The sequence below is a fragment of the Corvus moneduloides genome, chromosome 9 (assembly GCF_009650955.1).
Source record: "Corvus moneduloides isolate bCorMon1 chromosome 9, bCorMon1.pri, whole genome shotgun sequence".
Lineage (NCBI taxonomy): Eukaryota > Metazoa > Chordata > Aves > Passeriformes > Corvidae > Corvus > Corvus moneduloides.
In genome coordinates, this window is record NC_045484.1 from 617,390 (window position 1) to 639,700 (window position 22,311).

At 55.6% G+C, this 22,311-nt stretch overlaps 1 protein-coding gene across 3 annotated transcripts; it reads left to right on the plus strand.

Moving 5' to 3' along the window:
* The first annotated feature begins 1,651 nt into the window (after positions 1 to 1,651).
* LOC116448231 (ADAMTS-like protein 2) lies at positions 1,652 to 22,174 on the plus strand. Of its 3 annotated transcripts, none has more exons than XM_032118367.1 (18): positions 1,652 to 1,809; positions 8,270 to 8,412; positions 10,527 to 10,602; positions 11,111 to 11,213; positions 11,888 to 12,033; positions 12,274 to 12,397; positions 13,633 to 13,713; positions 14,035 to 14,210; positions 14,478 to 14,904; positions 15,503 to 15,923; positions 16,708 to 16,814; positions 16,999 to 17,125; positions 17,410 to 17,623; positions 18,219 to 18,374; positions 18,729 to 18,899; positions 20,525 to 20,701; positions 21,376 to 21,520; positions 21,636 to 22,174. In XM_032118367.1, exons 1-18 carry the CDS (start codon positions 1,717 to 1,719, stop codon positions 21,752 to 21,754), a joined length of 3,006 nt encoding a protein of 1,001 aa, XP_031974258.1. In that variant the 5' UTR covers positions 1,652 to 1,716; the 3' UTR covers positions 21,755 to 22,174. The 3 variants fall into 3 exon arrangements, 2 of the variants coding, with proteins under 2 accessions (XP_031974258.1, XP_031974259.1); XM_032118368.1 differs by having other exon boundaries at positions 21,639 to 22,174; XR_004241848.1 differs by lacking the exons at positions 21,376 to 21,520; positions 21,636 to 22,174 and having other exon boundaries at positions 18,736 to 18,899; positions 20,525 to 20,574.
* Positions 22,175 to 22,311: the final 137 nt, after the last annotated feature.

Here is a 22,311-nt window from a genome sequence, read left to right on the forward strand (position 1 = left end):
TCAGAGCCTCACATGCAGATCCCCCTCTCCAAATCCTCTGTGCTGCACCGCCTGCTTCTGCCTGCCAGGGCTCCTGCTCGGACACTGCTTTTGAGAGGGGCTGAAGAAGATCAGATGCACTGAAACTCGCTCAGCTGGAGCCAGCCAGCCCCCCTTTTCTTCTTCGGCACAGCCTCTCCCCCATCTCCGTGCCTCCCCCCAGCTTGGTTTATCTGCGGGGCCGGAGCTGGCTCCGCAGCAACATTACCCGGGGCTGCAGCAGGGCAGGACAGCCAGGAGTCGACTGAAGCTGTTCTCCCCTCCCTGCTTTTGCAGGCACAGCCGTGTTCTTTGTCAGTGCTTCTCAGCCTCATTTTCTCCAGCTGGGTCAGAAGCAGATCGCCCCCTCCTCCCCTTGCCCCTCTCTGCCAGCGAACAGCTTTGATCAGGAGTCCCCAGTCGTCCCCCCTTGCTGACATCCCTGTCCTTCCTCTCCCCTCCCTCCACCTTAAGGCTGAAACCCTCGGTGAGGGAGCGATGAGGACAAGGGTCCGCTCCCCACACCGGTTCCAGCACATCTGGCAGGCAGGAGCCGCTGCTGCCCGGCTGCCCGCCCCGGGCCGGGGACACCGGACGCCGTTTCTGCACAGCCGGTGTCCGTGGATCGCAGCGGGCAGCTCCCGGAGGGCCGAGCTGTGCCAGCATGGCTACGGGCAGCATCTTGCCAAAAGCTGCCTGCTGGCCACCAGCACAGCAAGGGGCAACCCAGAAGGGAGGAGCAAGAGACCTTAGAGCCTCCTCCAGCGCCTAAAGGGGCTCCGAGAGAGCTGGAGAGGGATGTTTTGTTAAGGGCACGGAGTGACAGGACAGGGGGGAACGGCGTGAAACTGCCAGAGGCGGGGTTAGATGGGGTGTCGGGAAGGAATTCTCCCCTGTGAGGGTGCTGAGGCCCTGGCACAGGGTGCCCAGGGAAATTTTGGCTGTCCCAGCCCTGGAAGTGTTCAAGGCCAGGTTGGACGGAGCTTGGAGCAACCTGGGATAGTGGAAGGTGTCCGGGAGTTGGAACTAAGTGATCTTTAAAGTACCTTCCAACCCAAATCATCCTAGGATTCTGTGATTCAACCACCACCCCAGCAAGAGCAGCTCCCCCTTTTCCTGGGGGGTGCTGTGCTCTGACCCAGCGGCTCCAGCCCGGGCAGAGGGATGCCCTGAGAAGCAGAGCTTGCCTACAGAGGGCAGGAAGGAGGAATCGGGCAGCAAAAGGGTTTTGTGCGGGGGGGAGACGACCGGAGGGCTCCGCTCGGGAGCGCGGGTGGCTCCGCAGGGACCTCTCGGTGCCGGGGCCTCTGCGGGGGCTCGGGAGGAGTCGCACGGAGCGGCGAGAGAGCTGCGAGCCCCGGGCGCGGCGGCAGCAGGGCGGTGCGAGGGGCAGGCGGGGCGCGGCGGGGCCCGCGGAGCGCCCGGCCCCCATCCCATCCCATCCCATCCCATCCCATCCCATCCCATCCCATCCCATCCCATCCCATCCCATCCCATCCCATCCCACCCCATCCCACCCCATCCCTCCGTCCCTCCCCCGCCGAGCGGCCGCTCCGCGGGTCGCCGCCCGGCAGGTTGTAAAGTCATTAACTCCCCCAGCCATGCCGGCCGCGCTCCGCGGGCCCCGCCGCGCCCGCCGCCGCCGCTGGTGGGCCCGAGCCGCCTCCTCCTCCGCGGCAGCGGCAGCAGCAGCGCGGCATGGCCGCCGCTCCCCGCCGCCTCCGCCTCCTCCTCCTCCTCCTCCATTGCGCCGCCGCCCCCCTCGGCGATAAGGGCGATAAGGGCGATAAGGTAAGCGGCGGCCGCCGAGCCTCCCCCCGCGCCCTCCCTCTCTCCTGCTTCCTTCCCTTCTTCCCTCCCCTCGGGGAGCCGCGGCGGGGCAGGCACGGAGCGGGGTCCGACCCGCGGCCCCTCGCCCTTCCCCGCAGGTTTCAGGTTCCCGTGCTCCGGGATCCCCGCGCTTCCCTCCCTCGCTCGTGCGCTGCTTGCGGAGGGGCTTTCGTCGCCTCTCCCCCGAGCTGACCCCGAGGACCAGGCTGTGCCCGCTCGCCGTGCCTGGCACTAACAAAAGGCTGATGGGGGTGTGAGGATGCAGGAAGAGGGTCCCAGCATCACCAGAAGGACCACGGAGGCGCAGCGCCTTTCCCTGGCTGGGGGTTCGCCCGAAGCTGCCCACCGCGTTCATCCCTCCACATGCGTCCCTAGCAGAAGCTTGGCTCAAGTTTAGGGCTGGAAATAAACAGATTCCCCCTTCCCGGTCCCTCCCGCCGCCCCGAGCGTGGCTTTAGGCAGCTGCTTTCCGCACTAACCATGGGGTGCGCGTCCGGGCGCCAGAGCCCCGCGCTCCCCTCATCTCCGCTCTCCTCCACAAAGGACCCCTCAGCCTGGCCCTCCTCCTGTGGCACTTGTTTCACAGCAGCGCCGAAACCCCTGTGCCTGTCCCGTCTCCTTCCCGAGCCCCAGCCGGGGCGAATCGTCCCCGTTCCCGTGGCAGGGCCGGCAGGAATCCCGGCAGGAATCCCGGCAGGAATCCCGGCAGGAATCCCGGCAGGAATCCCGGCTTCGCGGGGCGCCGGCGGTGCCCCTGCCCGCACGGGTCACTGCCTGCATTGTGCCTCGGCGCTCCCGTTTCCTCGAGGGGAGCCCGGCCGGATTTCTTTGCTGCCTAAGGAATTCTGCTCTGCTAAAGGAAGAGGGTTTTGGGTTGCGTTTCCCTCCCCCAGACTCAAGGCCGGGATAAAGCAATCTCACATGGGCCATTTTAGGCACAGAGAAGACCAGACACTGCAACTGTACTGGGGATAACTCAGGTCTGAGGAGCAGCAGCATCTCCTGTTCAGGGGTTTGTCTTAATTTTAAAGCTGAAGTGTCTCATTTCCACTTTGTTTTTACCTTCCTGCACATCTGCTGCCTGTTCTGTTTACCCCTGAGCTGCAGAGCTAAGTCAGAAGCTTCAGGCAGAGCAAGCCAGGTCAAGCTAAACAGATGTGAAGCCCTTCATTTGGGACCGACCTGGATGGAGTCCTCCATCAACACGTGTGCACAAACCTTGGCTGCTCGTGTTCTCCCTGCCCCCAGCAGCTGTGTTTGCGCAACACCTAAGACAAGGGCATCCCCGGGTGGGAGGAGGGCTCCCCAGGACAAACACACACCAAGTTCTGTGTCCAGCTCTGCCCTGAAGGTTCCCTTGCTCCAGGAGATCCCCACAGAGCAATCTGACCACAGATGATGTGGTGCGAGTTGTCCTGGTTGCTGGCACTGATTGTTGTCGATCTCTGGTGCAAGGCAGCGCACAAAATGTTCACTGGGGAATTAACCTGTGCTTCTTCCTGCCCTCCCGTTTTCCATATAAAACTTTTCACAAAGAGTGTCAGAAAACCTCAGTCCACAGTTTGGGCAAGCAACTTCCTGACTGACTTCCTTCCTAACTGCATTCAGTGCCTCTGAAATACCCGATGATAGACATCTCTCATGCGCACTGCCTGTTACTCCCTTCTCCCCCTTCCCGGTTTTCCATCCTTTCTACGGGCTTGCCCCAGGATAAGTGTGTTATCCCGCTTGCAGGGAATGACCTAAGTGACCCGGACCAGGTATTTTGTAATGACATGCAGCACTTCCCTGTGACCTTTCTGTCATGGCAGGATCACGAGCAGAACTTGGTAGTTCTCCGCTGGCCTCTCTTCACTGGTTTTCTAATTTGCTTTTCATCTGTGCCTCATTATACATCCAGATTTCTGTTACTTATCTGCTGCAATTTCACATCTTTAACAAGCTTCCATTTTCCCACAGATTACTGTTCCTCCTGATCCCTTAAAAATTATTCTGCATTGCTTGTTTTACCTCAAGATACCTTCCCCTACGAAAAACTCAGATAGCTTGTTTCAGCTTTTCTAGGGAAAGTTTGTGTCTGCTTCCAGTATTGGATCTCTCACACAAACTATCTAGTCTACCCAAATAGTGTAAAACAATGACAGGATGAGAAATAGCTTTATGCAAACACCACTTCTTTTGTAAAACATCAGGGCATAACTGCAACTGCTATTGTTTTTTCTCAGGGCTGTGGTAGAGTGTATCACCACAGCTTTAGTCAGAGGATGAGACGGGAACCCGAACCAGGGGCGTTGAACACGGTCATTCATTCCCAGATAATAATCTGCCATTCATTCCAGGCATTCAGACATCTGAAGCTGCTTAGTACTTCAGTAAGTAGTGTGGTTTGCTGTAGAGAGAAGCCCTTAAGTGAAGGGATCGTGGAAATTTCTGGTAGAGGGCATGCAGTTAACGGCCTCGGAAAAGGTCTGGGAAGAATTTATTTCATTTTCAGCTGCTGTTTCGAGTTGTCTTATGCATTGAGACAGGGCTGAGCAGAACATTTTATGACAGCTACTGTGCCCTTCAGTGGTGGGCCAGCCCTCAAGGCTGCAGCGAGAGCCTTCCCCCCAGCTCCTCTATTAAGGAGGCATGTTTGTGGTCTCTCTTCCCAGACAGCTTTTTTCCAGGAGCCAGGCTCTAATGAATCTCAAGATTAGGCACAACAATAAGCAACACAGGAGCCTGGGCCACCGACATGGTAATTGCAGTTATTCCCAGGTTTCTGGGAAACCCAGTGTAGCTCCGAGCTGGTCCAGAGCATGACAGAGAGTCTGCGGAGAATTTATTTTATCCCTTTCAACTCTTCAGAAGGGCCGCCTGGAAATCCGATAGGATGTCAGGCCAGGCCCACCCTTCTGTGCAGGGCTGAAGCATTTTGCTTGTGGCAGCCTTTGTTTGGCAGGGGGGAGAGGGGAAGCAGCTGCTGGGCCTTTGCTTGGGCAGACAGAGCTTTCAGTAACACTGGCTCGGAGAGTGATGTTTCCTTGACACTGGCAAATCTGGAAATGGGCATTTTATCCTGGGAAGGTTCCCTGCCAGTTGGGGTTCCAAGCTCTGCTCCCCCAGCAAGGGCAGCCCTCAGCTCCTCCGGCCTCCAGCGCAGGTGTGGAGGCACAGAAATCCCTTGGTGAGCCTCAGAGAGGAAGAGCTGCAGCTCTGTAACCATCAGGTGCCAAACCACAAGCACCTTGGGGGAAATTCTTGTGGAGAGCACCTGGCTGAACTGGAATATGGTCTGTCTTTCCTAGGGATGGAAATTCTCATCACCTAAGGAGTCATACCTGGCCCTCTTACCTCCTTTAGGCAGAGCCAGCCTTATAAAGGCTGGACCCACGTGCATCTCCTGTGCTCTGGTATTCCTAGCCTGCTCCTTTTCCATGATTCTGCAGCAGAGTGCAGATTGGAGCAGCTCCAGCATCTCCCATAACCAGGACAGTGCAAAAGAGTTCAAAATCCAGCCCCTTTGATTGCTCCCTCTGTGAGGAGTAGGTGGGGAGGGGATTCATTTGTCCGGAATCCACTCTTGGGATTTGGTGAGAAGCTTGGGAAACTGAAGTTAGGAGTTAATCTAATCTGGAGTCTGTCCCACAGTCCTTAATTTATTATCTGGACTTTTGGAAAATGCATATATCTTCAATTAAAAACAAGAACCATTTGTGTGTCATGGTCAAGGCAGATTTCTTTCTGACAATACAATAAATTCAGCACAGATTGGAACCAGCTGCCCCAGCTCTTAAGTACCTGAAGTTCCCGCTCCTAGTCCAGGCCTAGGACTCGGATGCAGCCATGCCATAAGGGCCAAGGAGACAGCTCAGCATTGTCCTTGCTTACACAAGAAAAGAAATGCTCCTAGGGAAGGTCTGGCAAGGGAGCTCGGTCATGGAAAACCTGAGAGCCAAATCAATCTAATTAAAAAGTGATTGATTCCTCCAGCACAGAGAGGAAGCAGGAACAGGGATTATGGATATGTGGAACACATTCTATTAAAAGGACGAGTCTCCCTGAGTAGCATCTTTCAATAAATCTTCGTCTGGGCTCCTGTCAGTGAGCTGCAGTGCAGAGATGTACCCTATTCTGTCGGTGAGAAAGAAGCTCTCAAAGGCAGGGATGCTGATCTTCCCCACACCTCAGCCGTGCCCCACATGCCCGATCCCCTTGCATGCAGGCAGGACACCCCAAGAGCAGGAACCCCGAAGAGGAGCCTGCAGCTTTGCACCGCTCCGAACACACAAGCCCTGCTTCGTATCCGGGGGAGATCAGCAGAACAGACTATTTCACCTCACCTGCTTCCTGCCCCATCTCACCTGTCTGGGTCACAAGGTCCTCAGGGCAGGACTACCTTGTAGGTTACAGCTACACAGATTTTTATTGCCATTTGGGGAAAAGCTGTGCAAATATTGCAGCTTTTGGCCCACACGCCTTCCGTCCTGGCAGTCCGTGTGCCTCGTGGACTCAGGGAAGGGGTAAGACACCAGCTTTGGTTTTTCCCTCAGCTGTGGGAGAATCAGTTTTGTGCTGAGCTCTCCGCTCAGACACCAGATAAATCACTGGAATTCTCCTTCCTGACAGCTGTGAAGAGCTCTTCCACCCCAGCCTTGAAATGTTTATCACAAAGAAGCGTAGGAGTGGCCAGGGAAAGATTTTAGCCGAAAATACCTTACAATGAGAGACTTTTGGTTTGTTTCCTTTGTAAATGTGGAAGCTGCATAGTCAGAATTTCCATTTACAGTCTGATAATATACAGTGAGACAAAAATTTTCATAGGAAATTGGTTGAGATGGTCGTTTGGAAGAACAGAAAAAGGTATTTTTGAAAACATGTCTGTTTCTTTTAATTTCGTGTTCCTAATGAGCAACTCAGCTGCTGGCCACACCATTTGGTCCCTGTCAGGCAAGTCAGCTCCAGCCAGAGCACTGAAGTACAACAAGGAGTATTTTGTCATGTTGTTTTTGAAATCAGCTGTTGCAATGACTAGAGAGCAAAGCCTCAGGTAGCAAGGTGCATTTTTTGCAGCAGAGCAGGTTTCTTCCAACGTGCTCTGGCCATCAAGAAGAGGCACTATGCACATTTCAGCCATTTAAGTTGCAACTTAAAAACATTTGCATAAACCAGCTGCATCTCCTCTGCCCAGAGGCTGGTCTGTTGGCAGGAGCTGAGGAAACACAAGTTCGCAGGCAGGAATTACACCACAAAATGAAGAGCACTTTGGCTTTATTACACCATGAAAGAGCATCAAGCCAAGAGACAGTCAGCCCAAATAGTGAGCAGAGCACATTTAGTGATGAGCAAACCCTGCTGAGCTTTCTCTCACACCCATCAGTTCTGCTTTGCAGAGGGTTGTTTACAGCAGGACCATCAGCCACTAAACCCAGCGTGTTTTGCTAGCAGTAGCACTGATACCATTTCCCTGAGCCCTTGCTTTAACACAGCACACCTCACACACACACTGAGTATTAATTTTCGTCCTTTAATATTTAAACACTTGGCATTTCAGCGGGAGAAATCCCTTCCAGTCACTGTCCTGTGTTAAACTCATGGCTGCATTCTACCCTGCTCACAGCTGTGCTTCAGTAAACAGCAGATTAGTTCTTGCACAGGCGAGTTTGCCAAAGTCCCTGGGAGCTTTTAGACCATGAGACACTAAGCAGGAAAATATTGCCAGGAAAAAAAACCCAACTAAACCAGAGAATTGCTTACCTGCTGGGAAGTGTGGAGGCACAGCCAACAGCAGCCTGCTGCAAGGACTGCGCTGGGGCCAGAGGAACTCAGGTTTGCCAAATTTAAAGGCTGAGCCCCAGCAAGGTGTGCTGAGAGAGGGAGCATTCCTTCTCTGGGCATAGTGGGGTGTGTGGGGAGAGGCTCTGGTTCTGAAGCCCTCTTGAAAATGACCTTTGTGAGGGTTGGGGGATGAAGTGCCTGGATCTGAGCTGCTTCAGTCACAAAGGGAAGGTTATTCCCGGAAATGCAGCTCCAAGGAGTGACACCTGCATGCTCCCAGCTTCCCTGCATGGCCAGGAACTGCAGCTCTTCCTCTTCTCTCCTGAGCCAGGCGTGAGCTGTGCTCTGCTGCTCTGCCTCACCCGGGCTGGGAGGGATGCTGTGGGGCCAGGCTGCAGCTGCTGGTACTGCCACACATGACCAGCCCAACAGCCCTTCTCTGTACCCTGTGATCCCAAGGCATCCTGCTTCCCGTGCAGAATTCAGTCTCAGAGGGAAGTTTTAATTTTGAGACGTGTGGTCCTGGCGTGGCCCCACAGGACTCATATCCTGGCACGTTTGTCCCACTGCTGGCTGTTCAGGAGGCATCCAGGTGCCAGGACAGCTGCCTTTGGTGGTGAGGAGCCAGGTTCTCCAGCTAACCATGCTCTGTTTCTGTCAGGACAGTAGTGAGGCAGCAGATGGAGCTGGCGCCTGGGATGAAGAGGTCACCAAGTGGTGGGGAGAGTGGAGCTCCTGGTCCACCTGCTCCCGGTCCTGCGGAGGGGGTGTGATGTCCCGGGAGAGGCACTGCTTGCAGCAGAGGTGAGTTGTGTCCCAGGCTGGGCCCGTGGCCGGCTCTCAAGTGGCGCAAGGGAAACGGGGTGCCCCCGACCTGTGTTTTGGGGCTGAACCTCCTGGGTTTGCAGGGTGGGCCATTCCCTCATCCGTGGCCTCTGGGGAAGGAAGGCAGCTGTAGTGTGTGCGCAGTGGTGGGGAAGGATGACAGGAGAAGCAGGCTGCAGTGGGGCAGGTGGCAGGTTCCCTGAACACGTCACCCACTCAGCTTGCCTTATCTGATGGGGAGCAAGGGGTGGGTCCTCTCTTGGGGTCCTGAAGATGAGGGGCTTGTGGGCTGGAGAAGGCTGGCTCTGTTCGTCTTCCCCTTTCCCTCACAAGCCCTCATTGCCACGGCTGCTCTGACCAACCCAGCCCACTTCCTACGCCAAGGATGTGGGCACAAATTGCCAGACACCTTATGGGGACTTGATTTACTCCTGGCAGCAGCCAGCTCAGCCACATCTCAGCAATTTCCCCTCTTTATTCCCTGCAGAGCTGGCAAGCATTTTCCCCTCTGTCATTTGTCTGGCTGTCACCTGACAGCATCTGTATTTGTCCCTTACAGCTGCTGCAGTCCCGGTATCAGTGGGGTTGGGTTTGTGGGAGTGGGAGAGCAGGGGAGCTGCAGCTGCCTGAACTCCTGCTGTCCTCTCTGGACTACCTTGCCACCAATTCCCCCTCCTCCTCCTCCTCCTCCTGCAGCAGCTCTGTAACCTGCTGCTCCAGGCTGCTGGGCTGTTAATGAGAGCGGCGTCCTGCAGCACCACGAGCTTTCCCTTCTGCGTGACTGCACTCCTGAGCAGAGCACGCCCAGACCAGGGCCCCGACCTGCCCTCCTTCCTGCAGCACAAAATGTCTTTCGTGTGAGCATGGGGAAGGTCCGGCTGTGCTGCAGGACCTTCCCTCTGGATGCGGCCTCCCTGGATGTCTCTGCTGCTGCTCCTCTGCTCCAGCACCCTGGGAAAGCAGCGGGGAACAGCACGGGGAGGGAGCCTGGGCTGTCCCACACCCCCACGGCCAGAGCAGCCCTTCTGCCCTTTGCCTGCTTCCACAGGAGAGATTTTTCTCTCCACTTGGTGCCAGCTCTGTCCTTGACTCCATGGCTGGGGAGGGAAGGGTGTGCTGTGCTGTGGTGTTTTAGTCCAGGGATCAAATCTGAATTAAAAAAAGAGAAATCCCATCATGAACCCAGCCCAAAGGTTTCTGCAGCTTTAAGGTCAATGGCTTAAGTGTGAGCCAGGTATGGCCACAAAACAATTTCTTCCTGAGTCTGCAAGAAGCCTCTGCTTCTGAAGGGCATGGCACTTTTGAAGTCTTACTGCAAATTTAGGCTCTGCCTGTGCCATGTAAAGCATTGCTCTGGAGGGACAGCTGCAGCACCTGCAGCCAGTCCAGCCTGAATGTGCTTATGGTGTTCCCTGTATCCTCAGTTCCCAGTGCTGTTACCACTGCTGCAGATCTTTACACATTGCCTGAATTATTTTGCAGATCATTACTGCATTGCCTTAGCCTGTGGTCTCAGCCATTCTCCATATGTCTTCATGGCTTTCAAGAATTTTTTCTGTCTTTGCATCAGTCCAGGATCTCCTGGATAACTCACACTGGCCAGAGTGAAAGCTTCAAGTGTTGAGAAATTCCTGTGGTTTTGGTCCATCACCTGTGCCAAGCCTTCCCTGAAAATCTGTTGGGGTGGCCAGTCCCCCTGACGGCACCATCTCTCTGCCTATTGCACAGTGGCTTCTGAAATCCACTCCCGCAGTCCCTGAAAATCCTGGGCCCATCCATGGGGGTGATGGACCATCAGGTTCTGTCGTCTTTTGGTCACGTCAGCCCTTTTGGAGCTCAGGGCTGAAGGGACACAGGGTTGGCAACACTGCAGTTGCTCCATGTCTGCTCAACCTACCACAAAACAAGAACAGCCTAAAATCAGAGCCCACCTAAAAGCACTGGAGATGTGCTTCAGAGGAGATGTTGGCCAGTCTAGAAAGCTCTGCTCTGATGAAACACCTGTCTTGTTTCTCCTGTGACTCCTGTGTCATCCTCAGTACTTGGGTACTTCACAGACCTCCAGCTCACGTCTGGAAATTTCTGCCTTGCAGGCTCCAGATGCCCCAGGGAACAAACAGCACCATGTGTGTCGGTCAGGCCAAGCACTACCAACTGTGCCAGCAGAAGGTGAGAACCACTTCCAGTCCTGACTGGTCCTCACTGGGGGGTGTGGGACTCAGGGGGTCCCACTTGGAGCTGCAAAATCACCAGTGCTCAGGGTGGGACTGGTCCCTCAGAGGATGGAGACAAGGGATATTATCCACCCCTGGGGTGGTGGGCGGTGTGCCTTTGAGGATGTGGGAGATGGGCTCTATTCCTTGGGACTGGGAGATGGGGCAAAAGAATGCCAAAGCACATTTGTTGTGGGGTGAGGGGAGGGATGAGGTTTTTCCAGTATGCTCTTCCCATTGCTGGAAGGAGTTTCTGCAGGGCTGTTAAATGCAGCTGTTTGAGAGGCCCTTGGCAATGAAGGCCTGGCCTTTCTGCCGCTGTGAGGGGACTTCCAAGTCCATCACCAATTCCTTCCAGGGTGGACAGGGCATTTTCATCCTGAAAAGGTGTAGCAGGGACAAGCAGCTGTCACAACAATGCTGTGAGATAGGGAGCTTTTTGATTGCATTTATTCCCTCCATAGCCCTGCCCAGCCAACACAGCAAGCTTCAAACAGCAGCAGTGCTCCAGTTTCAATGCCAAAGCCTTTGGGAAGCACTACTACCACTGGATGCCCCTCTATCCAGGTGGGTTTTCACAGCTTCACACAAGGGGTGAGGGCCGGGAAACACCCACGGGATCTTCTTGGGCACAGGAAAGTCAAGTCCTAGGGGACGAGGGATGGATGCTCCCGGCTGCCCTGGGTTGGTCTGAGCAGGATGCTCATCCATTTCCTGCACAGCGACTTCACATGGGTGTCCACTTGTCTCTTGAGGCCCAGACTGAGTTCGCCTAAGATATCACCCTGTTTCTGGACTCACCTGTTTTTCCAGTAGCTGCCAAGGGGACTTGGAACATCTGCACCTCCAGCTGCTCAGGTGAATGGGGCATAGCTGGCCACAGCCCCGCACAGTCAGTGCCCCTCTGACAGCCCTTTTTTTGCACTTGTGCACTTATGTGCGGCCTGGGATCTGCTGATGCACATTCCCATGTCTGGCGCAGCGGTGGCACTACGAGGGCATGGCAAGGAAGAGGGTTTGCCAGCAAGAAGTGTTTCTGCTTGGCACGGTCCCCAGCACAGCCTCACACCGGGACCCCTTCACTCCTGTAAGATCTGCGGCCTTGGGGTGTCCTTGCGAGTAGCAGGAACATCCAAGGTGACATCAAACCATCAGCAGGGATGAGGGGAAGGTCCCCTTCCTCACTGCCCATCTCTGGGCACCTTGACCTGCCTGGTGACCCTCTGCCTCTGTCCCTGCAGATGACTACACCAGTATCTCCAACAAGCCGTGTGACCTCCAGTGCACCACCCGGAGTGGAGAGAGGCAGCTGATGGCCCGAGCACAGGATGGTACCTCCTGCAAGGACAGGACCTACCAGGGGGTCTGCATCAATGGGAAGTGTGAGGTGAGGCTCTGGGAGGAAGCAGTGGAGAATCTGGGATTGTAATTGCATGGGTGGATCTCCTGGTCACCGCAAAGCCAAGGGGTCCCAGCAGGGAACTGAAACAGAGGCCTGGCATTGGATTCATTCCTTACAACTCCCCAGAACCTCCCCAGAAGAGCACAACAGCATTTCCTGGGAAAGACCCTGCCCCGTGGAGATAAGCTGGCCCCAGGAAACCCTCTCTTGTTTTGTCCTTTGCAGCCAGTGGGGTGCGATGGGAGCCTGTACTCGCCCCGGACCATGGACAGATGCAGGGTGTGTGGAGGGGACGGCAGCACTTGCCACCGTGTCTCGGGCAGCTTCCGAAAGGCAATCTCACAGATAGGTACTCCCTGCTACCAGTCTGGAGACTTCACCTGCTACTTCTTACCACCAGCTGGCATGGAGGGGGACTGGCTTCAACGTGGGTAGGAGCTTTCCCAGCTGCTCGGTGGAAAGAGTTGAGGAGTGCCACCACCCCTACTTAAATGCCTGTGTTTTGCCCTTCTCACTTAATCATCAGAGGAGATTGGTTTGATGTGCTCTGTATTAGGCTGGTAAGGTTTCCCTTCACCTCTTTACAATAGGAAGCAACTGGGGATCTATTTGTTCCTATTGATTTTGGCATCTTGCCCACCTCAGACAATGTGAAGAGACCAATGAATATTCTTTCCTTTGTGCTACGTGTTCATTTGAAACCTAAGCTGTGATGAGGGTCACAGCATTTGTTTCAGCCTGCACTCAATCTCCTGCTTTCCCCAGTCCTGTGGCTGAGGGACAGTCCCCTCTGAAACCAGGCTGCAGCCTGATGGCCCAGTCCTCCAGCCCCGGGAGGAATGCGCTGTGGTATGCTCATCAGAATTAATTAACTGTGGTTTGAGGATGTTTTGGAACAACATTTCACACGGTTGTTGTTTTACTAGTTTGCCTCACTCCCTGCAAGCACGGGACTAGAAAAGCACTCAGGCCCCTTTCCAGGGCAGGGGTAATGGTGCTACCCCCTGTACCAGTGTGGGTACTGTTCTGGCCTCCCATTCCAGCCCTCATAAGATCTTACAGAGCAGACAGGACCCGCGTTTCCAGCAGGAAAGACAAACTGCCAAATCACGCAACTTTAAGAGCCTCTTATTTCCTCTCCCTTTAAAGGTCAATTTTTATGTTACTCCTGAGACAAATTCCATGGGAGTCAGGAGCTGAGGGGACCTATGGTCTTTTTCCACCCTCTGTTCAGCATCAGCCCTGATCACTACTAAGCCTTTTTTCTGTGCTCTTGCCAGAAAGAGTGTGAAAGCACATTCATCCACACCCCCAAAGCCAGACTGTTTAATTGTGCAGCTCCTTCCCGACTCCAAACCCAGCAGTGCTCAGACTGACATCCGTAATGGTGATCTGTAATAGGATTTCAGAGGTCTGGGATGAGAGCTCACAGACTGGTGCAACATGCATTTAGGTCCTTGGCACCCTGCTCCTGAAGGGCAGCGCTGCTTCCCTACAAACACACTTGTCCCATGAGCTGCTTTTCCCACCCAGACCTTTTTATTCCGTCCTCGGGGTCTCCTCACGCTCTGTTCTGTTCCTCAGGCTATGTGTTCATCACCAACATCCCTCCTGGTGCCACGGACATCCTCATCATTGAGCGCAGGAAGACAGAAAACATCCTGGGTGAGCAGAGGAGCTGGGTGGGTGTGGAGACCCCGGTTCAGCTGCCCGGGAGGCGGGAGGAGGCTCTGTGCACTCCCACCTATGCCGTGAGAGAGCTGCTGAGAGCATTTCCTCCAGGGTAGCACATGGGTGCTTCACCTCTCCAAAAACCAAGGCTGCCACATGTCCAGTGGCAGGAGAGACGTTTGGAACCCCAGTTCGCTATGGGCAGGGCCTGGGGTTCTGTTTCTGCTGGGCTTCTCTCGTCCGTGGCCTCTTTGCTCTCCTCAGTGCCAGAGTTCTGCAGAATGTCCCACTTGTCTGTTTTCTCTCTCTCTGAAGCACTGGCAGATGAATCCGGGCATTTCTTCTTCAACGGCAACTCGGCCATTGACAACCCTCAGAACTTCAGGGTAGCTGGCACCATCTTCAAGTACCGGCGGCCCTCGAGCCTGAACTCAGATGGGCTGGAGTATATCATAGCTCAGGGGCCCACTAACCAGTCTCTGAATGCCATGGTATGTGAGGAGCCAGTTTTAGGGTTTCCTGGCTTGCCTGTCTCCCTCAGATAACAGGAATATAACCTGGTTCCCAAGCCAGACCTGCATGTGCTGGTGGGCTGAGGAAGCCAGACAGGTGGTGGGGGGCGGCTTTCCCTTTGGATTTATGAGGATGCTGTCTTCTCTTAACAACCACCACCAAATGGATGTGGCTAGAAAAGGCTTTTGGGAAATTCATACCCTCAAAGTAAAAGTGGTTTTGTTTTCTTTTCCCGTTTCCTGCAGTACTATAACTTTAATGGGAAAATGCCTCACATAACTTACGACTACACCGTCCCACGGATGCCGCCTCTCCGAACGGCAGCCCCTGCTCTCGCCAGGCCTCTCTATCACCAGCTACCAGAGACCAGCCAGAACCATCCCATTCCAGCCAACTCCAGAGCTGCCCAGGACTTCAACGCCACGTGGCTCTCCCTGTCACCAGATGACACCAGTGAACAGCTTCCTCTAAGAGAAGGGCGAGAAGATTTAGACTTTGGTCCCCCGCACTTCTTCCAGACCAACTCTACCAGTCAGACCCGGGACTGGGGCTGGGAACAAAGTGAAGAGAAGGAGAAGTATGACTTTCAGATCAGACATATGTACCATGCAAACACAGCAGGAGAGGAAGAGGAGGAGGAAACAGCAGCAGTTGGTGGAGAAACAGGGTTGGGTTGGTTGCTTTGTTCTTCCTTCTCCCATTTTATTGACTGAAAGCAGACATTCCATGGTGGTCTTCTTGAAATCTAAGGTGTCTTTAGCATCGGGGTGGGCAGGAGGGAAGGATGGTTAATAGTGGGGTGGAGACAGGGAGCAGCAAGGGCCAGCAGCTCTGTGAGGGAAGGGGAGGCTGGGAGAGAGTGGCCACAATCCGGGTGAGGCAGGGCACTCACTTGGTGCCTGAGCTTGGCAGGCAGGGCAGTGACAGCAGCAGGGCCTAGCAACAGCCCAGCGATCATCAGGGTACAGCAAGGGGACAAGTCACATCTGAGGTCCATCTGGGAGAGCCAAACACCAATTCAGGAACAAAGTACACCTGCAACGTTGTGCAGCCCGGGACTGAAGGCCCAGGCTGGAGCTTAAATGGGGCTCCAGGGCAGTGGGCAGACAGAGTGAGGGGTTGGTCAGGGTAATTAAAGCCTGTTGATGCTCCCAGGTAGAAATTTATGACTTTTTAAGCTGAACACTGAACGTTTTTTCCTTGTCAAATGCCGCATGCTGAAGCACAAGCCATCCAGTACAGTTAAAGCATTCCTGTGTTTTTCTTCCAGCGCTCAGGTTCAACCAAATCTCCATCAGCACGGCTGTGCCCTACAGCATGAGGAGGCCCGAGCTGTCGGAGCACGGCCGTGTAACGTCCTCCAGGCTCCGTCTCTTCAGGCGCCTCTGTCACCGAGACCCTCACAACGCTGCCTTCTGCAGGGAGCTGCAGCCCCTGGCAGCCAGGCTGGCCCCCAGGAACTCCACGGCCGGCCTCTGGGCTGGGGCAGCTGCCCGCTGGCCACAGGGCCTCCACAAAGCCCTGGCTCGCAAGAACTCGCTGGAGGACTTGAAGGTGGAGGCGTTTGCTGGGAGTCAGGGGCAAGCAGCCAACTCCAGCACGATGGCGTCTGTGGAGAGCCCTCTGCCAGGGGCCAGCCCGACCGCGGACAGCAGCCAGGCAGAGCCTCTGCGAGCCCCTGGCACGGAAAGGTGGCACCTGATTTCCTGGGCAAAGCAGAGCATGGTTGGCTGGGGAGGGAGGGAGGGAGGGCCAAGCCAGTCCTCTGGGAGCCTCCCTGCTGTCCTTGATGGCCCCACGCGCCAGTGCCTGTCCATGGCAGCTGCTGTAGGCACTTCCTCCAAAGACTGATTGTTGCAACTGGCCTGACACGGAGCTCCTGGAACGTATTTCAGGATCCAGTTAAATGGGTGCTGAAGGACCCGTGGGGCCAACGCTGGTGTGGTTGTGAAGAGGGCCAGGGGTCCACAGCATGTCACATGTACACATTTACCATCATGTCACGCCCCTCCTGTCCCGTGCCTCTGGGCACATAAGCTTCTGAAGCTTCTGCAAACATTTGGCAGGAGACTGAGGACCAGCTTTTAAATATTTCTGGCAAGCCACATATGAACTCTCCCCACCACATTATATGATATGAGAGGGACCTTGCTTGAGCTTCCCTTTCCAACCCAAATCATGCCTCAGGGTGAGGTACGAGCTGAGGCTGAGGGCACCCACGTGGTTGGCAAACGGTGATATACACAAGACTCCCTGTGAACGATGCTTCCTCCTTGCTAGTTGAATTCGGGAGGTGCACCAAGGCTTTACACTCTCTGTTCATCAGTGGTCTGCCTTGCCCAGGGTGGGGGAAATGGAAAGCAGAAACCCTGGCTTTCTTCCCATCTTCAAAGACAGCAAGGAGGAATTTCCCTGTATTTCATGTTCGCGGTGATTTTTTTCCTTTTTAGCTCACGCCACCTCCTTTTCCCACAGCAATGAGTTCGATGTGAGCCCCGTGGGCCACGATGACATCAGCTTGGCTGACATGTACCGGTGGAAAGTCTCAGCTTACGCCCCCTGCAGCTCCACCTGCACTTCAGGTAGGTTTGGCTTCAGGTGACTGATCACACGAGGTCCTTTTGGGCCGTTGAGGGAGGGAATCCTGGTATTTTTTACATGATGGGGAGAGTTTCAGATGCAGTGAGCACTCTGGTTATTTTCTGGTGGTGGGAGGAGGCTGTTGGGTCTGATGGAGCATGGCTGAGGGTGCTGCTGGCCCAGCAGGTATCAGCACCTCCTACGCGATGTGTGTGCGCTATGACGGAGTGGAAGTGGATGAATCCTACTGCGATGCCCTGACCCGACCAGAACCTACTCACGAGTTCTGCACAGGGAGAGACTGCCAGCCCAGGTGAGTGGAAGTGACATCAGCTGTCCACGGGGAGATACCTTCCTAAGGATCATTTTCTGCTCAAGGCATACAGCCATATGTGGGATGAAAGGTACTCTTAAACTTAGAAGTCCTTGTATCGCCTTGTAAGCGGAAAGAGGGAAAGAATTTGGGACCTAAATTGCCTACGAAGGGCAAAGCTGGTTTCAAGGCCAGCCCCGCATTTACACAGACACAGCTCTGCCACCCCGTGCCCCTTGTCCCCCTCACCTGGGTGCTCCTTTGTGCTCTCTCTGCTCGTGGAGGTGGGAGACCAGCCGGTGGAGCGAGTGCTCCCGGACCTGCGGCGAGGGCTCCCAGTACCGCACCGTGCGCTGCTGGAAGATGCTGGCGCCGGGCTTCGACAGCTCCGTCTACGACGACCTCTGTGAGGCAGCGGGGCTGGCCAGGCCCATGGAGAGGAAAGCCTGCAAGAACAAGGCCTGCGGGCCCCAGTGGGAGCTCTCCGAGTGGTCCGAGGTAGGCTTTGCTCCCAGAGCTGGGCAGCCAGGGCTGGGGTGGGGCCTGGAGGAAGGGGCTGGCAGATGTTGGGTGCTGAGGAAGCCCCTGGCCAGCTGCACCCTGGGGAGAGAAGGAGTGCCTTTATCTGCAGCTCCCCTGTTCTGGCACTGCTCAGCAGACAAGGGTCATTGCAAAACATTTTTCCTAAGGTCATTTCTCAAGCAGAACAGTGACCAAGTGAAAGCCCTGCCAGCAAGAAGCTTCCTCTTCTAGAGGATCCAAACTGAGGGCCAGTTGGGAGACGGTACCGTGGAGATACAGAAAAACTAAAAGCCCATTGCAGTCCCTTTGACTGACTTCCCATAGCCTGCTTGGTGTGCGGCCCAGTGACTTTGAGCAGCACTTTGGGCATCAGCACACCGATGCGCTGGAGCTCTAGGTGCCAGAGTAATGAGCAGCAAAGAAAGAGACGGACACACCTTTTTCTGTCCCTGCTGGGGCGCTTCCCCTCTCTCCTGGAGCAGCGGCAGGAAAGCGGGAGGTGGCACAGCTGCTTCCCCACCCTTGTTGCCTGGCCCCGAGCCCCGGGGCTGACTCCGTGTGGCCCTTGCAGTGCTCGGCGCGGTGCGGCTCGCCGGGGACGATGAAGCGGGAGGTGCGCTGCTCCGTGGAGGCTGCCCTGTGCGACGAGTCCCGCAAGCCCAGCAGCGAGCAGCCGTGCACGGGCCCCCCCTGCGACCGCCGCTGGACCGCCTCCGACTGGGGCCCCGTGAGTGCGGGCACTGCTGCGCCCTGGGCACCAGCGCGGGGCTGGAGGGTGGGAACAGCTGGGCAGCCGTGCTGCAGCTCGCTTTCGGCTCTCTTCTGGCAGAGGCCAAGCTAAAGAAGCTAAAATAACCTCTGGTTTTGCCTCTCCTTGCTGTAAGTTTTGGCTAACTGTGAGCTGAGCTCCATTCGATAATGTGGGAAGCTCACGGCACCTGGAGAATGGAAGCCCCTTGGGGTCCAGTGCCACAGTCCCTGTGTGAGGGCTGCACTCTGGACTCGGCTCTCCTGGCACCACCAAGCCGACCTCTCCAAATCCCTGCTGTCTGATGTGTCTAAACGCCTTTTGCTCTCCAAGTGCTCAGGTTCGTGTGGCGAGGGGCGCATGAGCCGCTTCATTGCGTGTCGCAACCTGGAGGGCAAGGTGATCTCCAGCTCGCAGTGTGACCCGGCCACCAAGCCCCTGGCTGTCCACCCGTGTGGAGACAAGAACTGCCCTGCACACTGGGTGGAGCAGGAGTGGGACCAGGTAAAGCCAAGCCCAGCCCTGTGTCCTCAGACCTCCTTTCCATCCCATATCCCCCAGGATGTGGTGGGAGCTTGGTTCCCTCGGCAGAGCACAGTTGTACAGTGTGACCTCCAGACATGGATCTGTATCCTTGTGCCAGCTGCTTTGAGAAAGAGAAGGAGTAGTGAATATCCCAGCTTGTCCCTGCCGTACCCCCTAGAACACCCCAAAGTTTGTGGGATTTGCTGCCTTCTCAGGGAGCTCCACCGGAGGGCAGCAATGCCCTAAGGAAACTGCTCTCCCACCTGGCAGCTGCAGACACCTCAGCAGAGCCCTGTTCGCTCACCCCCAGACAGGACATGAGTTTCCCACCACTAAAGAGAAAGTCAACAAAACCAGCTTCATCTCTGATAAGTAACAGCTGGGGGCAAACCTGAAGCAGAGCTCAGATCCTTGTGCTGAAAGTCACATCCAGACCATAACTGTGTGCTTGCTTCAGGGATTCCAGGCCAGGGAACGTGGCCCAGGTGCTCTGTTCCACCCAACAATCAGTCTCTGCACATCTCTTTACTCTCTTTCTGTTGCTCAAGGCCTAAAGACTTCGGGCTTCCCCATACAAGCTGATCCAAATCCCAGAGTATTCAAAGAAACACGTTGAGTCAGTTGCAAGGCTTGGGCTTTTCCTTTGAAGTCTTAAGCAAAACAGGGATTCATATAGCACCAAGGAAGAAGGTTTCTAGGAAATAAGAGAAGCAGCCAAGCCCTCTTCCCTTCAGTCATGGCTATGCCTCTGTTCTCACTGTGCTCCCTTTACAGCTGCTGACTGCATTCAGCTGAGTCTCCTCCAGCACCAGTAACAAGCACAGGCTGGTTAAACCTGGCAGTTCTGTAACCCTCCACACCTCCGTGTGGGTCACACATAGTCCTGAAGTGCCGTTTTCAGCTGTCACCCAGCTATGAAACTCCTCAGAGCTCTTGAAAGACCAGCTGAGCTCCCCACCTTTGCCCATGCCAGCTTCTTTGCCATGTTCTCTCAGCTGATGAGCTCTGAGTTCTCAGCATGACTAAGGGCAGATGCGAGCCAGTTGTGCTGGCCCCCCCTGCTGTGGTGAAAAAGGACTCCAAGCAGTGAAATCTCAAACTGGCAACTGCCTCCATGGGCATCAGGGAGCAGATCCTGCCTCCTGCTGCTTCTCCTGGTGGTGACCCGAGGCAGAAAGCCCTCCCAGCTAAGCCTGCATAGCTCTGGGCTCAGCAGCGCTTGTCTGTGCACATCACCTGCACTGCACCACTTTGGTCCCCTTGGGCCCACACAAGGCTTGGCAGCGCACCAAGATCTGGATTGCTACACGCATATGCTATGTGGTTTTTCAGAACATAGATACACATAAAATAAGACAGAAACAGCCTCCTGTAGTCTTGCCTTGGCTGCTCCTGGTGCCCTGTGGTAGCTGCTCTCGAGACCAGCCAAGGTGAACTCAGCTGAACACTAATTACCAGCATCTGTCCCTGCCCCTGTGGCCTGGGCAGCACTTCCCTCTGCTGGACTGGTGTTAGCGCAGGCATCAAGCCTTCCTTCTGAGCAGAATGCCCTCTTACCTGAGGCTGAGCACCGTTTGTCACCAGGCTGCTCTGTTCCCCCCCAGTGCGATGCCAGCTGCGGGCGAGGGATGAGGACCCGGCTGGTGCTGTGTGCGGGGCTGGAGAACGGGCTGTACAGGGAGTACCCCGAGCAGCGCTGCCAGGCCTCCCCAAAACCTGAGCAACAAGCTGCCTGCTTCAGGAGGCCGTGTTCAACGTGGTTCACCACCTCCTGGTCCCAGGTAGGGCTGGGGGTGGCGGGGAAGGGGCAGGAGAGGCCTCGGAGCCCTGGTTGGTGGTGCAGGACCCGCGCTGAGGCTCTCTGGCAGCCTGCTCTGCCAAGGATCTGCTGAGTCTGGATGGGACCCCGAGCTCTGCTCCTCTGCAGAACAGGCAGCAGGTTGAGAGGCTGGCACATGCAGGCTGGAGAAAATCTTGGAGCATGGGGATTATTGCCTCAAGCAAGAGCATGCGCCACACTCCAGGCATGCGGGATGCAGCCGTGTCTCCTCCTCTGCCAGGAGTCCATGTTTTGTCTTTCCCCCCTTCCTTTGATGGTAACCGGTGAGCGTTTAGGGAATGGGAAGACAGAGGAGCTGAGTCTGGCTTTCAGCAGCCATTTTCTCAGTTTTCTGTCACAGCATCAACGCTCCAAACAAAAATAGTTCTGAGCTGCAATAAAGAGATGAAAAGCAAACTCTCCCTTGCTCTGTCCCAACTCCAACTCAGGGATGCTTTCCTCCGGCAAAAAACCAGGAGAGTGAGTTTGAGATCAGTGTGGTATTTGACCCCAACCTCCTCATGAACAGTCTCCAAAGTAGGGATCGGGAGACCTCAGTAGAGCAAAGAACTCGGGAGCTTGAGCAAAACAGAAAATGCCTCTCATGCTCTCTTTCCTGTTTCCTGACCCCGACAGTGCAGCAAGACGTGTGGTGCTGGCGTGCGACTGCGGGAGGTGAAGTGCTACCAGGGGGAAGCGCTGGCTCAGGGCTGTGACCCCTCTGCCAAACCAGAGGCCAGGCAGACGTGCCAGCTCCAGCCGTGCCCCACAGAGGCACCAGGTACGTCTGGGAGGGCAGGGAGGTGGGGGAGCCCTCGGCTTTGCTCATGTCCATGTCCATGCTGGGGAAGCACATCTCCTTTTTAACCCCTCCTGTGTGTGCTGCTGCTCCCCAGAAGACGCCTGTGAAGACAAAGCGACGGCGAACTGCGTGCTGGTGCTGAAGGTGAAGCTGTGCTCTCACTGGTACTACAGGAAGGCCTGCTGCTGGTCCTGTCGGCTCAAGGCACCCTGAGCGCTGCCAGGCCGTACTTCCCTTCCCAGTTCAAGGGCAGCAGCCCCCTCGAGCCAGACTTTCCACTTGAAGCCACCCCACCTGGCTTGGCTGTGGAGCCAGTCCCTGTGGAGCAGCCTGCTCAGCGAGGAAGGATTCCTATGACTTAGTCATCACTGTTCCCTCTCCACCAAGAGGGTTTTACACAAGACAAACCACCAGTGCCTAGAAAGCTACTGAGGAGTGAGTTGGGAGAGCCTGTCCCTGCTGTCACCGTCTCTGAGGGTGCTGGCTGGAGGCGGTGGGGCACCGAGGCCAGCCCACGGCAGGGCAGGGACAGCAGCACCCCTCTGCTCTGCCCTGCAGGTTTCCTACAGCAAGGGCAACTGCCAAAACACACCGAAAAATTGTGTCACAATAAAGAGATAAACTACAAAACTGTGGATATGGGATGCGTGTGCCTAGGCCAGAGCCAAGGGAGGAGCAGGGGACACAAGAGGAGCAAAAGCAGGAGCAGGAAGGGTGGGGAGGAAAAATGCTTGCACCAGTAGAGCTTCCAGGCAGCACTGGATAAAGCC

What these genes read in the sequence shown, in the direction of transcription:
- LOC116448231 (XM_032118367.1), top strand. Translation starts at nt 1,717, where the DNA reads ATGGCCGCCGCTCCCCGCCGCCTCCGCCTCCTCCTCCTCCTCCTCCAT. An exon ending in AAAGGCAATCTCACAGATAG is followed by an intron (nt 12,398 to 13,632) that starts GTACTCCCTGCT and finishes TCTGTTCCTCAG; the next exon opens with GCTATGTGTTCATCACCAAC. An exon ending in ACCAGTCTCTGAATGCCATG is followed by an intron (nt 14,211 to 14,477) that starts GTATGTGAGGAG and finishes CGTTTCCTGCAG; the next exon opens with TACTATAACTTTAATGGGAA.